General features: G+C 41.9%; 1 protein-coding gene across 1 annotated transcript in view; it reads right to left on the bottom strand.

Moving 5' to 3' along the window:
- The window catches only part of MORC4 (MORC family CW-type zinc finger 4), a 92,950-nt gene that overhangs the window by 20,912 nt on the left and 54,574 nt on the right, over positions 1-17,464 (bottom strand). Inside the window, exon 15 of the mRNA XM_054576920.1 lies at positions 16,840-17,015. Within this exon, the coding sequence (XP_054432895.1) occupies positions 16,840-17,015 (176 nt within the window). The remainder of the gene's footprint in view (positions 1-16,839; positions 17,016-17,464) is intronic.

Below are 17,464 nucleotides of genomic sequence, written 5' to 3' on the forward strand. Positions count from 1 at the left end.
TTATAATTTAATATTGGAATTATTCCAATTTCAAGTTAAAGTACATAACATGTGCATGTAGTAACTCTCCTTTCTGCAACAATTTCTTGGAAAAGTAAGGATTATGGTGTTTTATCGAGGCACATATAACAGAATAATTACAGAATAAAGAAACATTATTGTAAAAAAAAATATCTAAAGTGAAGAGGATCAATTGAAATTTCACAACACACCTTGTAATAGTCACATTATTGATGATTGTAGAAGTTTCTATTATTAGAAAACATCTCTACCTGCCCTATGGATTGGCTCTACCAGAAGTGAGAAGCATAACAGGAAGGAGAAACCATGTCTTATTCAAGAGTCCTGAGTTCCATCCAGTCTCATGGCATTATAACAGCAGTCATATCTTTCAATGCTTCAAATACTCCTGATATTAAAGAAAAAAAAGACCACGTTGACTGGTGTGGCTCAATTTATTTAGTGTGGCCTGTGCATGGAAAGGTTGCTGGTTCGATTCCCAGTCAGGGCATGTGCCTGGGTTGTGGTTTGGGTCCATGGTTGGGGGCATGCAGAAGGCAACCAATCGATGTTTCTTTCCCTATCTATTACCCTCACTTCCCCTCTCTCTAAAAATAAATAAATAAAATCTCAAAAAAAGAAAAGGTATGCTCGTTCCTGTTACAAAGACTAACAAAATAATATTGAGATGGAGCTAGAAGAGGAAGAAGTAAAGCCAAAAACTAAACTTATATTAATAATTTACTCTAGGAAACAATGAATTACAAGACTTTCCTGAAGTCATTAACTTCTAATGGTTATTTTTATATGTGGCCCACCTGTGCTAGGCTACAGAGATGAACAGGACTTCAATATTTCTAAACTAAAGGAAAAAAACTAAGCTTATCTGCATAACTTTAACATATATATGTATAGCACATTATGCTTCTCAAAAAGTTTTCATGTCTATTACTTAACTTACACAATAAGCTGCATGATGTGAATGTATAATACATAAAAGAGCATTTTTCAGAAGATCACCTCAAAAAATTAAGTAAAAAGAAAGGTTATAAAAATGTAAGAGAAGTGAATGGAAGTCACAACACCTCCGCCCAAGATCAATGTGGAATTACAACTAAATTGTGGAGAAATCACCCAGAACAAACAACTGGGTAGTAGTGAAAGAGGAGCCTTATAACCTTGGACAGACAGAAAAATCAGCTTTAGCACAACCTGACCCATAAGGACTGCGGTGGAGACTCGAGAAGGCAGGCTGGGCGCCCACATGCAGCAGTGCCAGAGGGATATTTAAACAGCCAGTTTGATCCCCCTGAGAAGAGTGGGGCCTAAACAATAAGAGGGGATCCCCAGTCTATAGCACCGGAGCCCAAAAAGTACACAGATAACAGCGAGCTGCAAAAAGCAGCAAGGTTGTTCTCTGCCAGGGGCGGGCAGCTGGAGACACAAAGAACCTTTTAGAGAACCAACGCATAAATTTTTATTTGCAGCCACGAACCCTGGGCTCCAGCAAAGGCTGGGGCAGAGATGCCTGAGGAAAGACTGGGGAAAGAGGCTTTGGGGCGAGAACTGAGGAATTAGCAGGTGAAATCCTGGTGCTGCACCAGGATTTCATTTCCTATATGGCAGCACCCATCTTGCTCAGGAAGACCACTCCCCTGAGTGGCAGTACCCTGAGAGCACGCAGTAGTACCCTGCTCCCAGGAGGGACTCTGCCCTCACCCTGTGGTGCCTAAGCCTGACTGTTGAATGCAGAGTGACTAGATTAACAACGGAAGGAGACAGCCACAGACTGTAGATTCCTGGAACTCTCGAACAGACTGCAAAAGGTCGCACGGGATCAACATCTGCCATCATCGGAGGCAGATCCATAAGGAAAAATCAGCGGTAAATACTAGGGGCTACCGAGACGAAATCCACTGTGGTCTTCTCCATGACGTGCAGTATTTTCTTTACTACACAGCTTTTTAACGTCCATTTCAGGTCCACCAAGTTTGTGCATATTAAGTCACTAGATTTTATACTAATGGTTTATTTCTCTCCTTTCTTATAATAGTCTTAATCTCTTTACAGCCTTATTAATACTGGTTCATTTGTTGTTGATAGTGGGCTTGGATGGGGGAGGTATTTTTGCAGATGTGGGTTTGTTTCCTGGGCTTTGTGGTTTTGTTCTGGCAACACCTGCACAAAAACACACAAGACGTGGTGGGCTGAGTGACCCTCAGTCAACCAGCTGGAGGGTAGGACCCACCGAAGAACAACCAAACAACAATCAAAACCCAGTTACTTCCAGAGAGCCAGCATAAATGGCATAAAAGGCATCCAAAGAGCAGCAAGTTCTGGAGATCAAGGAGACTGCACCACTGAACCTCACAGGTTTCCCACCATAGAAGCTCACACCACAAAGTCAGGAAGTCAAGACAGATCAATTTAAGAGGCAGAAGCAAAAAAGAAGAGTCTCACAAATAATGGGAAGACAAAGAAACACCCCCAATTGAAGAGAAAGGAGGAATCCTGAGAAAGACAACTAAATGAAATAGAAGCAAGTAAGCCATCAGATATTGAGTTCAAAACAATGGTTCTAAGGAAGCTTAGCGAGCTCAGTGAGCGCAGAGAGAATTACCAAAAACTACAGGGAAACTACGAGGAACCTCCTGCAAACGATATCAGCATGAAAAAGGACACAGACTATCAACCAGAGGCAAGAGGAAATGAAGAATACAATTTCTGAATTGAAGAACACAGTAGAAGGAATCAAAAGCAGGCTCGACGAAGCAGAGGATCGAATTAGTGAGCTGGAGAATAAGGTAGAAAAAAGCTTATAGAAAGAGCAAGAAAATGAAAAAGACTCAAAAAGAATGAGGAGGCATTGAGGGAAATGCAGGACAACCTGAAACGTAATAATACTCATATAATAGGGATACCAGGAGAAGAAGAAAAAGGGATAGGGAACCTGTTTGAAAAAGTAGTGATGGAAAGCTTCCCTAAGTTGAGGACAGAAAAAGTCACACAATCCCAAGAAGCACAGAGGGTCCCATTCAAGAGGAACCCAATGAGGCCCGCTCCAAGACACATCATCATTAAAATGGCAAATATCAAAGACAGAATCCTAAAGGCAGGAAGGGAGAAAGAGGTAGTAACATGCAAGGGAACCCCAATACGGCTAGGAGCTGACTTTTCAACAGAAACACTACAAGCCAGAAGGGAATGGCAAGAAATATTCCAAGTCATGAAAAGCAAAGGCCTGCATCCAAGACTGCTCTACCCAACGAGCCTCCCAGTTAAAATGGAAGGCAAAATAAGGAGTTTCCCAGACAAAAGAAGGCTGAAAGAACACACCTCCACCAAACCAGATATGCTGAAGGGACTGCTTTAAGACGGTGAAGAAAAAGAGTGAGACAGACAGGAACACAGGTACGAAGGAAAAAAATGAGTAAGTTCCTATCAATAGTAAGTTTAAATGTAAATGGATTAAATGCTCCAATCAAAAAACATAGGGTAGCTGAATGGAAAAGAAAACATGACCCACACATATGCTGCCTACCTGAGACCCACCTCAGAACAAAGGACCTACACAGACTGAAAGTAAAGGGATTGGAAAATACATTCCAAGCAAATGGACAGGAAGAAAAAAAGTAGGGTAGCAATACTTATATCACACAAATTAGACTTCAAAACAAAGGCCATAAAAAGAGACACAGAAGGACACTTCATGATACTCAAAGGAAGAATCCATCAAGAGGACATGAACATTGTAAACTTATATGCATCCAACATAGGAGCACCCAAATATATAAGGAAAGTTTTGGAGGACTTTGAGAAAGATATAGACAAGAGCACACTGACAGTAGGGGATTTTAGCACCCCCACTGTCAATGGATAGATCTCCCAAACAAAATATCAACAAGGATATTGTGGAACTGAACAACACATAAGATCAAATGGACTTAACCGGCATATATAGAACCTTTCATCCCAAAGAAGCAAAACACACATTCCTTTCAAAGGCACATGGAGCATTTTCAAAGATAGACCACATGATGGGACACAAAACAGCCTCAACAAATTCAAGAAAATTGAAATCATAACAAGCATTTTCTCAGACCACAAGGGCTGGAAACTAGAAACCAACCTCAAGGAAAAAAAACACAAAAACATTCAAACTCCTGGAGACTGAATAGCACGCTATCAAAAGATGAATGGGTCAATAATGAGATCAAAGAAGAAATCAAAAAGTTTCCGGAAACCAATCAAAATGAACACACGGGAGTCCAAAATCTATGGGACACGGCGAAGGCAGTCCTGAGAGGGAAGTTCATAGCAATACAGGCCTGCCTAAAAAAGATAGAAGCATTTCCAATAAACAGCCTAACCCTACATCTTCAAGAATTGGAGAAACAACAACAAACAGAGCCCAGAGTGAGTAGAAGGAAGGAAATAATCAAGATCAGAGCAGAACTGAAAGACATAGAGGCTAAAAGAACAATTCAAAGGATCAATAAATCCAGGAGCTGGTTCTTTGAAAAGATAAACAATATCAACAAGCCTTTAAGTAGACTCATCAAGAAAAAAGGGAGAGGATGCAAATAAATAATATCAGAAATGAAAAAGGAGAAATTACAACTGATACCACAGGAGTACAAAAGATTGTAAGAAATTATTATGAACAATTATATGCCAAGAATTTTGAAAACCTGGGAGAAATGGACACATTTCTAGAAAAATATAACCTTCAACACTGAATGAAGAAGCAACAGAAAGCCTGAACAGACTGATAACAGCTGGTGAAATTGAAGCAGTAATCAAAAAACTCCCGGCACACAAAAGCCCTGGACCGGACGGTTTCACGGGAGAATTTTACAAAACATTTAAGGAAGAGCTAACCTCTGTCCTTCTGCAATTACTCCAAAAACTCCAGAAAGAGGGAAGGCTCCCAAACTCTTTTTCTGAAGTCAGCATCATCCTAATCCCCAAATCGGGTAAAGTCACAGTAAATAAAACTGCAGGCCAATATCGCTGATGAACATAGGTGCTAAAATCCTCAACAAAATATTGGGAAACCACGTCCAGCAATACATTAAAAAGATTATCCGCCATGATCAAGTGGGATTTATCCCAGGGATGCAAGAATGGTTCCATATTCACAAATTAATAAATGCAATATATCACATAAACAAAAGGAAAAGTAAAATCACATGAGCATATCAATAGATGTGGAAAAAGCATTTGATAAAGTACAGCATCCATTTAAGATAGAAACACTCGGCAAAATGGGAATAAAGGGGCATACGTCAACATAATAAAGGCCATATACGAGAAACCTACAGCCAACATCATACTCAATGGGCAATAACGGAAGCTTTCCCACGAAGATATGGAACAAGACAAGGAGGTCCACTTTCACCACTTCTATTCAACACAGTATCACTCTTGTCCACAACGATCAGACAAGGGAAAGAAATAAAAGGCATCCAAATTTGAAAGGAGGAAGTAAAACTGTCAGTATTTGCAGATGACATGATAGTGTACATAGAAAACCCACAGACTCCACCAAAACACTACTCGATGTAATAAGTGAATTTGGCAAAACAGTTGGATACAAAGCCAATATTCAGCAGTTGAAGGCATTTTGTTACACCAACATTGATATATGAGAATCTGAAATCAAGAAAAAAGAACTTATTTTCAATATTGAGAAGGAAAATAAAGTACCCAGGTGTTGGGGAACACTGTGTGTGATATCAGTAATTGTAGCCCTGTGTTAGCCATGCCTTGAAAGGCCTCGACTAGAGTACTGGGAATGCTGGGAGGTCGACATGACCCTATGCTAGTACTGAGTGTTCCCATGGGAAATCAGGTCTAAGAAATGCATTGTACCCTTTGAAGTTTGCTTTGCTTTGTATAGCCTTGTTAATATAAACCAGATATTTAAGCTCCAAACAAGGATTGAATTCCTGAATTCAGGAGCCTGGTCTTAATGACCATCTGACCTCAGCATGTCTAATAGACCCTGACCTGAGGCAAATCTCTGTGTTCCTTCAATTGTTATCTACAATCCCTATCTGTTCTCTGAAAATACAGCCTTTTGGATTGATTGATAAGCTTTGCATGCCTTCTGTATACCCCTGCACATACTTATTCCAATAAAAGCCATGTCAAGGAAGAGTTTGGGGCAATCTGTACTAGAGGGAATTGCCACCCCTTTCTTCTGGCAGACCAAGTGTGTCTGAAACAACTTATTCTCATCTGCTACAGCCGGGAGGACTTCGCTGGATGGAGACCCCCCCATCTTGTGCCTGGACAGGGACAGGGGCTACGATTAATCATCGTGGACCACACACCTTTACAGATGGGATTCAGTGCTTTTCATCTCACAGGTAAGGTACACAGTGGCACCAGCGCTTACTGGTTATACCATAGGTGTGCATAAGATAAAGGAAAAGATGGTTTCTTTTAGGGCTTCCTCTTGTGCCCGTTCAATTTTGGTCTTCCTTCTCCTCCCTCCACTTCCAGGTGTCCTAGGAAGTCACCAGTAGCTAAGTAGTTGCATAGTACTTGAATGATTGCTCCGGTCCTGGTTGGACTCTGAAGATAAGAGGCACTTTCTCCTTCCAACCTGAGTTTGCGAGTGTCCCTACATGAGTGGAAACCTTGCGGAGGTCAATCCCTAAGATGTTCAGGGGTCTCATAGGGAACTCTAATCACTGAAATATATTTTTTGGCTCATCCGAGGACGTGCAATATAAGGGTTGGTCACCCAGCATTCCTAGTCCCCCTTGCTGTTTTAGACAGTTGGGAGAAACTGAGACACATAAGAGAGTTAGGGATGACCAAGGTGTGATACCCTTGGGAACCCTTCTCACAAGCAGCACACTTCGACCCAATACATTTATGTCATTCCCTAGCAATTAGTCAGACGGGGCTTACAGAACTAGATAGGCAGAGCAGAGGTGGGAGGAGACTAAACTGAAAGTAAAAATACCCCAGCCACCAAAATGGGCTCAGGACTCTCTAAGGAGTAGGAGATATATTTCCATCTGCTTCAGCAGCTTCTTAAGGCTGCAGGATGTCAGGTTAAAGAACAGAATTTAATCAACTTATTACAGACAGTAAAGAGCTACTGTCTGTGTTTCCCAGATAAAGGCTCTCTAGGTGTGGAAGTATGGGAAAAAATGGGGCAGAAACTGATATGGCATCAGGAAAATGGGACCCTTATAGGACATCAGAATTTATTAATCTAAAGCCTGGTTAGAACAGCTCTTGCTCCTATTCATACTAAAAATCCTTGTGATCAGGAAAGCTTAGACACAAAAGAAGGGGCCCATAGGATGGTGATGGGAGTGGCCACAGAATTTAATTACAAAGTCCCACTGCCACACACAGAGAAGGGTGGCTTCTCCTCCAGCTGTCCTTTTGACCCCACCATGGAACAACTCACCGGAGGATCTGTTCCCTCCCCATCCTCCTCTATTAGATTCTTCTCTGGTGTTTACTCAAACCACTACAGCCATGCAGCAGTACCTCTGAGAGGCTGCAAAAGCTGGAGATTGGAAGGTTTTATCGGCCTTCCCATTTGTTGCTAAACAACATGGGCAGCCAATACATGAGTCACTGCCTTTTGAAATATATAAAGATTTTAAAAAGAGTATTAAATGCAATGGGCTTCTGTCACCTTATATTTTAGGGCTTATTTCTGGCATCACTGATAGCTATCGAATGGCCCCTTATGACTGGATTGCCCTGGGTAGAATTCTTCTTACGTCTGCACAATTTACTGTATGGCATTCAGAATACACTGATCGGTGTCGCCAACAGGCAGTAGAATATAAGAGGAGCAGTAACCCAGTACAGCTAAATGTGCTACTTGGCCAATATGAACCTCCTGAAGAGCAGGCAAAAATGGGCCCTCAGGCTTTTTCCCAGTGTTCCCAGGCTGCTTTCTATGCTCTAAAAATGGTCCCGGAAGCTAAAGCCTGGGGCCCAGCTCCTTTGTTAACATTGACAAGGAGCCACAGAGGCTTATTTAGATTTTGTTGACAGACTGCAGGAGGCAATACAGAAGCAGGTTGAGAGACAGGGGGTGCCTGAAACTCTGTTGCTACAATTAGCATATGAAAATGCAAGTAACGATTGCAAGGCTATTCTCAACTCTCTTAACCACCACTTAAACTAACCACCACTGATATTAGTCAATTCATCAAGGCTTGCCAGAATATAGGCATGGAGCAGAACCGAGCCTCGCTGTTAACGGCTGCTATAAAAGGAGAGATTAAATGCTTTGCTTGTGGCAAGCCAGGTCAGACTCATAGGGAGGGCCAAAGTAAACAGCAAACTAATTTGAAAAAGCGGCCCACTACAGATTGCCCATGATGTGGCAAGGGCAAACATTGGGCTTCTCAGTGTAGATCTAAGAATGATAAGAATGGTACACCGCTTCCCCCTCAGGGAAATGGGCAGAGGGGCATGAATTACGGTGCCCCGAACACCAACAGGAGTTTTCTAGGCAGCCACAACCAATTGTTTTGGACTCAAGAACATGCAGAGTCACTCATCTCTGTGTCACCACAAGGGGGAATGCAGGATTAGATCTGGTCACGACCCAAGAACTCATCTTAAAAGAACAAGATAAAATCCTCATAGTTCCTACAGGGGTGTGGAGACTGTTGCCTGAGGGTACCATTGGATTAATTTTAGGAAGATCTAGCATCACCACTAAGGGGATTTTAGTCCAGCCTGGAGTAATTGATTCTGATTATGAGAGAGAAATCAAAATTATGAACAGAGCCTTTGGATTTCACGTCATTCTTGCCCAAACTCATATAGCCCAACTTCTTCCCTATATAGCGCCAAATACCCAAGATATTGAGAGAGGGAAAGGAGGCTTCAGTAGTACTAGTAACCAACCTATTTTTGGACTGCCTTCATCAAATTAAATAAACCTCTTTTAGAAGTAACCATTAAGGACAGAACCTTCTATGGACTTCTAGATATGGGTGCAGACGTTTCTGTAATTTATAGTCAATGCTGACCTCCAAATTGGCCACTACCAAAGGCTGACATATCCATAACTGGCATAGGAGGTGTTTCTCAGCCACGCAGAAGTGTCTAGTCCCTCAGGTGCTATGGCCCTGAGAGACAAGTGGGGCAAACCCAGCCCTATGTCCTTCCAGCCCCACTTCATATTTGGGGAAGAGACCTTCTTACTCAGTTGGGGATGAAAATTACCTTCCTGCCTTTTAACTAGTGGCCATTGTTCAAATATATCCTCTACCCCTCACATGTCTTTCAAATACACCTGTGTGGGTCAATCAGTGGCCACTAAAAGGGAAGAGGTTAGAAAAAACCCCATATATCAGTACAACAATTAGAAGCAGGACATACTGAGCCCACTAGCAGTCTGTGGAATACTCTGATTTTTATAGTTCCTAAGAAATAACGGAAATGGAGGCTTATACATGATCTTAGGAAAATTAATGAGGTACTCCAACCCATGGGCACTCTCAAACCTGGAGTTCCAAATCCAGCCTGCCTCCCTAAAGGATGGCTCTTGAGGATTATGAGGATGGCTAAAGGATGAACCGTCCTGCCTGGTTTCAGGAACTGCAGCCTCGCCAACAGGCGAGAGGGCCCCAAGGCTGGAGTTAAGAAAGGAGGCTTTGGGAAAATAGGCCACTGAAGAGACAAAACCTGTCTCCCTGGCAGGGGTGCAGCCCCTGCCTCCCTCAGATAACCCTGCTTGGCCCCGAAGGATGGCTGGTTAGTCAACGAAGGGTAAGAACCCTCAAAGGCAGGTGCAACCTAAGGCAGGCACAGTCACATGGGGCCATGTTGGGAAGGACTTGGGGGACACTGAGGGAGGGCAAAAGACCCTCACCCTTTGGCTTTGATATGGCCTGAGTCCTCATTCTATCTGAAAGAAGTCTCCTTATCTCTTGGAGGCTCTTCCCCTCCTGCCTGGATCAAGCTTGATACAATACTAAAGGCAGGTACAGCCCTAAACGGGATCAGGAGGTTCCTGGGGATGATAAGGCCTAGAAAAGGAATGCATTAAATCATATGAAACTTACTTTGCTAAGAATGCCCTCGAGTAAAGGAGAACTGAAGTTTGGGGTTGAGCATAGAATGTGATCAGTTTCCCAGGTTTCAGGGCCAAATGGGTGCTACCCCATCTACCAGACCCTGACCTGAGGCAAATCTCTTGTGTTCCTTAAATTGTTATTTATGATCTCTATTTGTTTTCTGTAAGCATAGCCTTTGACATTGATTGATGAGCTTTGCATCCATGCTGTATACCCGTGAGCATATGGTTCTCAATGAAAACCACTTCAAGAGAAGGGCTTGGGGCATTCTCCACTAGAGGGAATCCCCACCCCTTTCTCTGGCAGACTGAGAAAAGTGTCTGGGATGACTTATTTTATTTCCCCATCCTTGACGACCCGAAGCATACTCTGTGGGACAGAGTCCACCATCATCCCCAGATGGCCACTTTTAGTCACTGATTTAAAAGATTGCTTTTTTACAATTCCTCTAGCTGAAAAGGACAGGGAACAATTTGCTTTCTCTTTCCTGGTTCTTAACAACTCTCAACCATTGCAGAGATTCCAATAAAAGTTCTGCCTCAAAGCATGTTAAATAGTCCAACTATCTGTCAGTATTTCATTCACCAAAATTTACAACCTGTCTGAGAAAAGTTTTCTAATTCAATAATATATCATTATATGGACGATATTTTAATTGCTGCTCCATCCTCTGAAGCACTGGCCAAGACCTATGTTTATTTAAAGGAAGCTATCTTTCATGCAGGCTTAATTATTGCCCCAGAAAAGGTCCAACACTCTAAGCCTTGGAAATACCTGGGGCACATTCTTTTTCATTGGACAATTCAGCCTAAAACACTCCAAATCAGTCCACCTGACCCCCTAACTCTTAATAATTTCCAAAAACTGTTAGGCATTATTAACTGGATTTGACCTAACCTAGGAATTACTACTCACCAGCTTACTCATTTATTCCATACCTTAAAAGGTGACTCTAATCTAAATTCTCTTAGAATTTTATCCCCCCAGGCTCTCCAAGAGTTAGACCTTGTCAATCAACATATCAGTAAAAGGCAGCTCACAAGAGTAGACCATGAATTCCCAATTAGGCTATTCTGTTTTCCAACTCTAGTCACCCATACAGGGTTAATTGGTCAACTACTGCCTCAGTTAGGCATGACGGAATGGCTATTTCTCTCCCATCAGCCTCAACATACTATTACCACTTATATTCCAGCTTTATGCCATCTTATTATTAAAGGACATGAGAGAACTGAACAGCTTTTTGGCTATTATCTGGCTATCATTCACGTCCCGCTCACTCAAATTTACTTACAACAGTTATCCAGTCAGCCTCTAGAATTCCAATGTGCTATCACCAATTTTGTTGGCAAAATAGAAATTATTTTGCCCTCAGACAAGTTGTTACAGAATATTCCAATCCTTAACCTTCGTTTAAAGGGGAAAATTAGTAAAACCCCTATCCCCAAAGCAAGGACTGTTTTTATTGGTGGTTTGGGAAAAACAGGGAAAGCTGCTGTTACCTGGCAAGAAAATGAGGAGTGGAAGCATTATGTTTCCTATGGTCATGCTTCTACCCAATGAGCTGAGCTCTCAGGAGCCATTATGGCTCTCCAACAGTGGCCTCACAAGCCCTTGAATTTAGTTTGTGATTCTGGTTATGCTATATGTACTCTCCTTCATATAGATCAAGCTCTCCTTAAGGAATCTATTGACCTTTCTCTGCTCAGCCTATTTTTAACCTTACGAACTTTACTAGATAAAAGGGAACATATTTTGTTTGTTACTCATCTGTGTTCCCATACAGGTCTCCCTGGTCCTATGTCTGAAGGAAATGCCCACGCTGATGCTCTACTGAGCACAGTAAATGCCTTTCAAAAGGCTGTTGCCTCTCATCAATTTTTTTCAAAATAGACATGCACTTTACAAGGAGTTTTAAACTCCCTCTTTCTCAAGCTAAAAAAAATTATTAAAGAATGCCCAGATTGCCAGGCATTGGGTAAAGCATTGCCATCTATTGGAATAAATCCCCGAGGCTTAGAGCCATAAGTAATCTGGCAGACTGATATCACCCATTAACCCCCTTTTGGGAAGTTTAAATTTATCCATGTCTATATTGATACCTTCTCTAGGGCATTACACACCTCTGCCATTACAGGCGAATCAGTCAAGAACATACAGGCCCATTAGCTTGCGGCTTTTAGCCATTTAGGCTGTCCATGGAAAATTAAAACCAACAACAGACTAGGATATACAGTCCAATCTACTCAAGGTTTCCTACAAAGATGGGGAATTCTGCACCAAACAGGCATCCCTTGTAATCCCACAGGTCAAGCAATTGTTGAACGTGCTCATCATACCTTTAAAACTCTTCTTAATAAACAAAAAAGGGGGAGACAGGAAACCTCTCCCAGACATCTGATAATGCTGGCCATGTATACTTACAATTTTCTTAATTGTGGTAATTCTCTTAACACACCAATTGAGGAACACTTCAATTGGCAAAAGGTAGATAATAAGGGTTCCCATCCCTTAGTGTTGTACAGAGATGCCTTGGGAGATGGGAAATCGGAGGGGGCAGTTGAATTGTTAACGTGGGGAAGAGGGTATGCTTGTGTTTCACTCCCCACAGGTTCTTTGTGGCTTCCCACCGAAAGAGTGAAACCCTATCATGGAAGATCAAACCCACCAACCCTTGTGGATAACTCAGACATAGAGGATCCAGCATCTTAAGGACTTGACCAAACAGCTGTCCCAGATGGCCGTGACCGAGCACTGACGTCAGATCTGGACCCATTGCAAGAACTGGGAGAAGCAGGCCATGGGAACCACTCCACCATCTGAACCTAAAGGGATAACTTGGGGAGACTTAAAAACCCTTAGTAGCAGGGCTGAAGAGGCCATGAAGGACATAGGAGTACAAGACACTCATGAAAATCAATTTCTTGCTTATTTGTCAATAATGTCCTCTAATTCCATCAGAACTGTTTCGATACTTGTCCTGTTAGCTTGTTCTGGAAGATTAGGCCTTGCTGCTGATACTCAGCATGTTTACTGGGGCCACATCTTTGATCTGCCCATATTTAAACTCCATACCTGGTGGAATCCAGAGCTTCCTTTTTCTAGCAATGACACTAAATGGACGGGAGGTACCTGGCTTTCTCTGGACAGGCCTTTAGAAGAAAAATAGCATTGGCTGTCCATCCCTGAAAATATTGTCTATGTGTCAGAACATTTACCTGCTTGTTTTTCCATCTTGCCTCACACTCTATGTTTACCTATAACTTTCAAGTAGTATGCACATGCCACTGACAGTAAGGAGACTCAAGCTAATGTCTCCTTAATAGGAGCCACAGGCTTTAAAAGAGAAAGAGATAGAGATAATAATACTCCCTCAGATGTACCCCTTTGTAAAATTAAGACAAAAATTATTGAGCCTGTCACTTGGTCATTGTGTAGAAATCAACAGGCTCCACTCATTTATATTTCTAACACCCCATTAACAGCTGAAATCTGGGGTGTCAAGTAGAAAGTACATGCTAGTGTAGGCTCTGCCATTGTCCCTGCTGAACCTAATACTATGTACAGTAGTATAGGGTGATACAGGGGGGAACTGGAGGCCCTATTATAGAAGTCACCTCTTCAAATCATACTAGCCCTCGGCATACTAATACTTGGAAAATCAGACTCCCTTCCATAGAACACCTCCTAGGATGCCTTCATTATACAGAAGAGGCAAGGTCTAGAAAAGATTATTATATTTTAGAGAATGTTAGTAATTCCTGGGTTACTGTATGTATTTCTCACCCTTATATTTTCCTAGCTGTCCCAGGGACACCTCATCTAACCTATGATGATTCTATGATATATAGTCTCTATACTTCTCCTGGCTCTATCTATGCTAGCTGTCTTACCCACGCTAATGCTACTCAACTTAATCTCACTATGGTTTTTGTAGTTCACAGACAAACAGAAACCTGGCTACCAGTTAATGTTACCCATGAATGGGAAGATCCAGGAGGCCTGGCCACTCTCAACCATGCTCTCTCCCAAGTGAGGGTATGGTGCTTCTTAGGAGTTCTTATCACCTGCATTTTTTCTGCTATTGTCATAGCTGTCTCCGTGGCACTGGCTGCCACTGCCTTAGCAGAATCTGTCCAAACTGCTCATATTGTTGATGTCCTTATTTCCAGAACCACTCAGGAGATGATCCAACAGACCCATATTGACCAGGAGATCCTTTCCAGGCTCTCAACAGGATCATATCAGCCATAATATGGCTGGGAGAACAGCAGACTGCTCTTGTCACTTGCCAACAACTTATGTGTGACCCAGGTTTCTCTAAGTTATGTGTTACCCCCCTAAAATGGAACTCTTCCCAGCACTCTTGGGAGGAGACACAACATAGCCTTTGGGGGATCTTTTCTGCTAACCTTAAAGGACATGTTGATCAACTCCAACTTGAACTGCACCAACAGCTCTAGGACATTAAATGGCTCACTGAGCAAAAGGTTTTTCAGACCCTTCATGACATCTTACAATAGATTAATCTGAAAACCTGATTTGAGGGACTGAATTTATGTATCTGGGTCATGGGGGCTATGGGATGCCTCCTGATCATTGTCACCTTTTGTGCCTTGAGATGCATTTGCAAATTGTTTTCCAGAGATCGTGTACGTGAAAAGCAAGTAGCAAGCTTCATCGGACTTACTGCTATGTCTACCTTAACAAAAAAAAGGGGGGGGGGAGATGTTGGAGACCACTTTGTGTAGTATTGGGAATTGTAGCCCCCTGTGAGCCAGGACTTAAAGGAACCTGTAAGTCTTGACGAGAAAACTGGGAATGCTGGGAGGTAGACATGACCCTATGCTAACACTGAGGGTTCCCATGGGAAATCAGGTCTGAAAAATGCATTGTGCACTTTTAAGCTTGCTTTGCTTTGTACAGCCTTTTTAATATAAACCAGATATTTAAGCTCCAAACAGGAGTGAATTCCTGAATTCAGGAGCCTGGTCTTAATGACCATCTGATCTCAGCATGTCTAACAGACCCGGACCTGAGGCAACTTTCTGAGTTCCTTCAATTGTTATCTACAATCTCTATCTGTTTTCTGTAAATATAGCCTTTAGACATTGATTGATAAGCTTTGCATGCTTGTTGTATACCCCTGCCCATACTAATTCCAATAAAAGCCATGTCAGGGAAGGGTTCGGGGCATTCTCTACTAGAGGGAATTGCCACCTCTTTCTCCTGGCAGACAGTGTGTCTGGAATGACTTATTCTCATCCATGAAGGCCGGGAGGATTCTGTGGGACAAAGACTCCCACACCTATGAATAAACTTAACCAAGGAGGTAAAAGACCTGTATGCAGAAAACTACACAACACTGAATAAAGAAATTAAGGAATACACAAATAAATGGAAGAATATTCCATGTTCATAGATTGGAAGAGTTAACATCATCAAAATGTCCATACTACTCAAAGCAATATATAGCATAAAGGAAAGAATAAACAAATGGGACTTCATCAAAATAAGCTTCTGAATGGCTAAAGAAAACATTAGCCAACTGAAAAGGGAACCAACTGTATGGGAAAATATATTTGCCAATGATACTTCAAACAAAGGCTTGATCTCCAAAATATGTAAAGAACTCACAAAACTCCACTCCAGGAAGACAAACAATCCTATTAAAAATTGGGCAAAGGGCCTGAACAGACACTTCTACAAGGAGGACATACAAAGGGCCCAGAGATATATGAAAGGATGTTTTTAATTACTAACCATCAGAGAACTGCAAATTAAAACCACAATGAGATACCACTTCACACCGGTCAGAATGACCATCATAAACAGATCAACCAACAATGGGTACTGGGAGGTTGTGGAGAAAAAGGAACCCTAGTACACTCTTGGTGGGAATGAAGATTGGTGCAACCACTGTGGAAAAGTTTGGAATTTCCTCAAAAAGAAAAAGATAGAACTGCCTTTTGATCCAGCAATTCCACTGCTGGTATTAGACCCAAGGAATCCCGAAACACCAGTTCAAAAGAACCTATGCACCCCAACGTTCATAGTAGCATAATTTACAATAGCCAAGTGCTGAAAGTAACCTAAGTGTCCGTGAATAAATGAGCAGATCAAAAAGTTATGGTTCATTTACACAATGGAATACTGCACAGCAGAAAGAAAGGAAGAACTCCTACTCTTCGCAACAACGTGGATGGAACTGGAGAGCCTTATGCTAAGCGAAATAAGCCAGGCAGTAAAAGACAAATACCATATGATGTCACCTATAAATGGAACCTAATCAACAAAATGAGCAAGAAAAATATAACCAACAACATTGAAAGAAATAACAAACTGACAGTAATGAGAGGGGAGGGGGGTAACGGGGAAAAGAAGGAGAAGGATCAAGTCAAGAAACATGTATAAAGGACCCATGGACAAAGCCAAAGTGGGGAAGGATTGAGGGTGGGAGGTGTGGGTTGGGGGGCAGAGGTAAGTGATGTCAGGAAGTGGAGACAAATGTATTTGAACATAAAAAAGTACAAAAAAAAGTAAGTGAAAAGGACAGATAGACAGATTTGACATAGCAGTTGTAATGTTGAATAACTGGAGGCACATACAACACACAATTCTATCAACCCAAAATGGTATTTGTCCTTCTGAATTCCATGCTATGCCTTAGTAGAAACATAAACATGATAACCATACTAACTTATTTTACAGGAAAATGAGCCCTGAGGCTTATTATTGAAGAGACACTATGTTTCTTACCCACCTGGAAAACTGAAAAACACTGGAATCCAGAGGCTTAAGTTGAAAAACAGGTGTTCTGCTTTCTTCTCCAACAGATGGAAGCTGGCTAGGTCTATCGATTTCCTCATATCCAATTGTTTTATTATTTAATTCATCCATATCTTGAATAGTAGGGTTCTTGAGTGGGTTAGTGAATACCTAGCAAAGAAAAATATGTTGTATAAAAACCCCAACTTCAAACTAAATACCAAGGATGAGTTATCCTTCTGATGCTAGGAAAGAACACTTGGCCAAATGAAAAGAAACTGTTTCCTATACAGAACAACAGCACACAGTAATGTACACTAGAAAACTGAACCCAGGCACATTCAATTATAACCTTATCAGCTGGAGGCCAACAGACCTTCCCAACTCACTTATTGGCTCCTACAGTCATCCCACCCAGAGCATAAACCCAGACTCCCTAGTCAGTGTCTAATTCTCTCTTGTAACCAAATTTAAGGCTGGATTTCCACTCCTCTGAGATCTGTGATGAGGGTATGGATGGAAGGAAGAAGCATTGCCGCATGTGTTGGTGCTGGTTTTGGAAAAATGCATGCAACACATTAACACTTATTCATAGTGCACACACACAGAGTCATGCATCT

This window comes from Pteronotus mesoamericanus, unplaced genomic scaffold, assembly GCF_021234165.1.
Source record: "Pteronotus mesoamericanus isolate MK-2021 breed Mesoamerican mustached bat unplaced genomic scaffold, CSHL_Meso_final contig_37, whole genome shotgun sequence".
Taxonomy (NCBI): Eukaryota; Metazoa; Chordata; class Mammalia; order Chiroptera; family Mormoopidae; genus Pteronotus; species Pteronotus mesoamericanus.